Source organism: Primulina huaijiensis, chromosome 3, assembly GCF_012295235.1.
Source record: "Primulina huaijiensis isolate GDHJ02 chromosome 3, ASM1229523v2, whole genome shotgun sequence".
Taxonomy (NCBI): domain Eukaryota; kingdom Viridiplantae; phylum Streptophyta; class Magnoliopsida; order Lamiales; family Gesneriaceae; genus Primulina; species Primulina huaijiensis.
Window position 1 is genome coordinate 24,391,087 of NC_133308.1, and position 5,351 is coordinate 24,396,437.

Sequence of the window (5,351 nt, forward strand, 5' to 3'; positions counted from 1 at the left end):
TCGGCAATTTTTTTTAAAAAAAAACATAACCACCTTAAAAACGTTTGAAAACAGAGATTAAAATATAGTCTCATGGAAAAAATTTAGAAAATTAGAAAAAAAAGATAGGAGATTAATTGGGTTAAATTGATTTAGGATTTGTCATGTATTATCATTATTATTATTTAATAAAAGATTTTTATTGAATAATTATGGGGTGGGGTGAGACAAAAATCAAGGAGGTATATAATGGGACTTTAGGGTTTGTAAGTTGAGTAATGCTATATGTACAACTAAATTTGTACAACACAAAAAATTCAATATAAAAATTTCATTTATCAAGATCTCATGATAAATTCAATGCAAAAGCTCACGATATAATAACCAAATCTCATGATTTAATTGTTGTAAATATCATTGTACGATATTTTGGTTATACCTTTAACATTATTCTTGTAACTTAGAGGGTTGAGGGGGGACAGATGCTGAGATGGGGAAGAAATTGAGGCGTGAAGGATTTAAAATTTTGAAATTATATTGAAAGGGGAATGGGGCAGACGCCCCCTTGGCTCCGCCCTGCCGTCGCCGCACCGCACTGTGAGGAAGGTAACGTACGAGATAGATCATAGATAAACCATCAAGATGATAAAATAAAATAAAATAAAATCAATTAAATTTGATCACATTTCATTATTTCTGGATTCCATTTTTAAAATTCGTCTCGGGTCTAAAAAAATATCAAGCACGATCGATATAAGATAAAGAGATTTAAAACTTTTGAATTTTTAATCTCATTATTTGAAATCTTTATAAATTTCTATAAAATCCTATCTTATTCCATATAGGAATTTTTTTTTTTTATATATGAGATAAAACTATAATTTATCTGTGCCCATCTTATTCACCATGATAAGCATGAGACAACTAATGATAAAATACTATAATAAATAATAAATAATAATTCTTCCTCCTTAATCTTTTCTCCATCCTCTGAAAATTTCGCCAATTTAACTTAACCCTTTGGTATTGCATGAGACAACTAATTTTTGAATTTTCTTTTTCTACTCTTTTCTTCTTGTTCTTATCATCATTATTTTATTTTTCTTATTAAAGAGAGGAAGGACTTCAACCATTCTACACAACACCTATCAATTTTATTCTACACCATGATGATAGGAAGGACAAACCACCACCACGAGATGGCGGCGCTCTGCCACGGGGCATGGCGGCTGGTTTTCGTCATGGCTTTATTCACGGTGGCGAAAGGAGAAGATATTTTCATCGAGTGGCATGTGGCGATAAACGATACGATTAGGCCGGTATCTCTAGATCAACCGGTATGTATTTATAATCTAAAACTCCAACACCGTATTACTTCATCGAAAATTATATCAACTTTTAAGACAATTTATGTGTGAAATATTGTTCGTGTACAAAAGTTTGATAAAAATACACCATAAACGATTTTAATTTTTTTATTAATTATGGTGGTTGAAAATAAATTTATATTAATTATTTGAGTAATTTATAGCCCAAATAAATAAATAAATTATTAATTAAAATTTTTAATATATAGTTTTTTTTTTGTTATTAATAAGGTTATCACCATCAACGGTATGTTTCCTGGGCCTCTTATCAATGCTACGACCAATGACAATATTCACATCAATGTCTACAATGATATGGACGAGCCGCTCCTGATGACATGGTATGTATCTATATGTGTGTCTCTATGTATATACTTATTTGGGTGAGATTATATACCCAAAAATTTGAATATAATTTCTCGTAGACGTGATTGAACTCACACCTTTTAGGTTTGGATTTTGTTAGAACGACAAACATATGTAGTTTTGAACTTTTATTTGATAGTTGGATGAGATTATATATTCGATAAATTGAATATAATTTCCGCGATGATGTGTTTTTAACATGAATTTGAACTCGCACTTCGTCGTCAGATTTGGTTTTTGTCATGTTGACAACCATAATATATAATTATAATATATATTTGATACTTTAATTTTCGTTCAAATATTTTTATTTTGAGTATCAATTCAGATTTTGAGGCTTCGGATCATGAATTGTATCTTTAGAAACACAAATTTAACAGATGAACGCTTTTTTCACTTAATTTAGATTATTTATTTGTTCTTCGATTGTATTGCAGTATCTTCGACGTCGTCATTGTGCACGGAAATATTATGGGAAATATAATATTGTTTTATGATTTTCGAAATATTTGGGTTTAAGACATGAGTTTTTGATAGACACGCAACATAATATTTGCATGACAGTATGAGTCATTGAAAAATATATATTCATTTTTGTTGATATTGTGTAATAATAAGAGTAGGTTTCTCATGAGACGGTCCCTGAGCCAAGTCGTATAATAATATATTTTATATCATTATCTATAATACACCAAATCTTCATTCTCTACTAGCGACGATGTATGATATGATTGTAATATATATTAATAGAGATACATATATTTTCCCCATATTATTACTACTTTTTTTTTTATGACATTCCAATTATATATTGTCGTGTAGGAATGGCATTCAACAAAGGTTAAACTCTTGGCAAGATGGAGTGTCTGGTACAAATTGCCCAATCCAGCCATCCAAGAATTGGACTTACATTTTCCAAGTGAAGGATCAAATTGGCACTTTTTCCTACTTCCCTTCCATAAACTTTCAGAAAGCCGGAGGCGGATTTGGTCCGATTCGAGTTAATAATCGAATCGTGATCGCGGTGCCGTTTCCCAAGCCGGAGGCCGAGTTTGATCTTCTTGTTGGTGACTGGTATCAGCAAAGTTTCAAGGTAATACTCTAATATGCATGAGACACGATTTAGCAATTTAAACTTTCCAAAAACAATTACTGATATAAATTAAATGAATTTTTATTTTACAACTGTAAAATTTAATTAATTTTCATAAAAAAGAAAGACTGATTATTTATTTATTTTTTTTAAAAAACAAATCTTGTCCAGGATGTTAGGAACTCAGCGGCCAATCAAATGCCCAATTGGATTCTTATGAATGGCAAACGCCCTTTCTTCGGCCCACTCACAAGTTCTTATGAATCCTTCAATGTTTCTAAAGGTAAGTAAATCCACAGTACATTAAAATGAGTAAGTCTCTTGTGATACGGTCTCACGAATTTTTATATGTGAGACAGGTCAATCCTACCGATATTCACAATAAAATGTAATACTCTTAGCATAAAAAGTAATAATTTTTCATGGATGACCCAAATAAGAGATCCGTATCACAAAATACAACCCGTGAAACCGTCTCACACAAGTTTTTGCTCATTAAAATAGATAAGAAAACCGGATGACTAATTATAGAACATCATATATCAAAGTCTCAAATTTGTGACGATTTCCTACTTTTAATTCTAAATTTTCCTTGAATTTAAGTATATTCTAAATTTCCTGATGGTTATACAAGAGAAATAAACATTGTTAATTATGATGTGTGGTCATTTTAAAGATCGAGAAAAAGTTTATTCCGATAGACTTATAATATAATAATAAAGTATTTTATTTTCACAAGCCCTTTACTTTTTTTAAATGTAATTGCAGGAAAAACATACTGGTTTAGGATCTCAAATGTGGGGAATGCTTGGAGCATCAACTTTAGAATCCAAAACCATACAATGACACTTGTCGAAACCGAGGGATCGTACACCAATCAGACCGTGTTGGATTCGCTCGACGTCCACATCGGCCAGTCGTACTCGGTGCTTGTCACGGCGGACCAAAATGACGCTGACTACTACATTGTTGCAAGTCCAAAATTGATTGGTAATTCTTCAGAGAGCTCTCTTGCCGCTGTTGGAATACTGCACTATGAAAATTCAACCGTTCCTGCTGATGGGCCTCTACCACTTGGTCCTGATCCACATGATATCGATTTCTCCATCAACCAAGCTAGATCTATCAGGTAAATAATAAGTGTTCTTGGTAAAATGGCTCCACTTTAATTTTTTGTATTTTTTAAAACAAGATCAAGGTGCTTCGAATCTTCAAGTATGTTAGACATCTCAATTCCTTCTTCGAAATCCATGTCTCAAGGAAAATCCATCTAAACCTTATAATTTTATTGTCACAATGTAAATTTTTCTGTGATTTTTACAGTCCAAATTATGATGCAGCTTTCTTGATAAGTTTAGATTCTTATGTTTTAGTGGTTACTTTGTTCATAGAGTAAGGGAATTTTGAACTCGGTGGTTCTCTTGAAAATTTGATGGCTAATTTTTATTAGATTTTCAAAAAACAAGCTCACAAGTTGGAGACATGATAAATAGCCTTTTGTGAATTAAACCCACTAGACTGTCAAGAATCTTAGTGCATAAAAAATATTTATTTCTTTATAAAAATCAAATGTGTTCAATCTAAATTTTGTTTATACTTATTACTTGATTATTAAACCTAAAATATATTAATTTCAGGTGGAATTTGACCGCGGGTGCTGCGAGACCTAACCCTCAAGGATCATTCAACGTGTCAAATGTAACACTGACACAAACATTTGTTCTTGAAGGATCAGCCGCACAAATAAATGGAATCCCTCGGTACACCGTGAATAATGTCTCGTATGCCACTCCGTCTACACCGTTGAAATTGGCAGATNGGGATAATAAATTATTTATGAAAATAAAGTAAGACATTGATGGGCATTGAGGAAGTGTAGCATACGTAATAAGTTCTGACTCTTCTTAAAGTACCAAAAAAAAAAAAGAGATTTGAGGAGAAAGATATCTAACGAAACTTGGTTGTGTTAAAGCATGCTAGGCTCATAGTCTTGATTAAGGAAAGATTTAGTAAAAAAAAAATTGGTTGAGGAGTTAGTTTCTTCCGTACAAGGTTGAAAGAATTTTTAATTAAGTTATTATTGTTGGGATTTAAGTCAATAGGCTGATAAGGAGTTATGTTCTAAGATTCTATATTGGTTTTAATTTTTGAGACATTAATCGTGATAATAAAGTATGGATACGCATATTCAGTGCCGATTTTATTCAGTGTACTATGGGAATTGCTTGGTTGGACAAGAATCACGCAATGATAGATTGTCGGGGTAAGAATGCCAAACTCCAATCCAAAAATAAATAGTATTTCATGGCAAGGATAAAAAACAAAAATCCTTCTTTATTGCTTCTCAGACCTAGAAAGCCATGAAGTATGGCTAGGAAGTCTAACTAGCAATAATGAGAGAAGCAAAAGAAGGAATTGAGCACAAGGTATAAAATATTCCTATGGTACGAGAGCTCCGGAAGCGTTACTTTGAATTATCTCAGACTGTGAAGTAGAATTCGAAAGTAACTTGATAGCTCGTACTACACTAAATTCTAAGGAACCCT

The 5,351-nt window shown here is 32.1% G+C and overlaps 1 protein-coding gene across 1 annotated transcript; it reads left to right on the top strand.

Annotated features, from left to right (window-relative positions):
- Positions 1-1,043: 1,043 nt before the first annotated feature.
- LOC140972602 (monocopper oxidase-like protein SKS1) lies at positions 1,044-4,656 on the top strand. The gene is made up of 6 exons (XM_073434998.1): positions 1,044-1,316; positions 1,578-1,687; positions 2,535-2,805; positions 2,977-3,088; positions 3,574-3,934; positions 4,443-4,656. The coding sequence occupies exons 1-6, from the start codon at positions 1,146-1,148 to the stop codon at positions 4,654-4,656; spliced, it is 1,239 nt and encodes a 412-aa protein (XP_073291099.1). The 5' UTR covers positions 1,044-1,145.
- Positions 4,657-5,351: the final 695 nt, after the last annotated feature.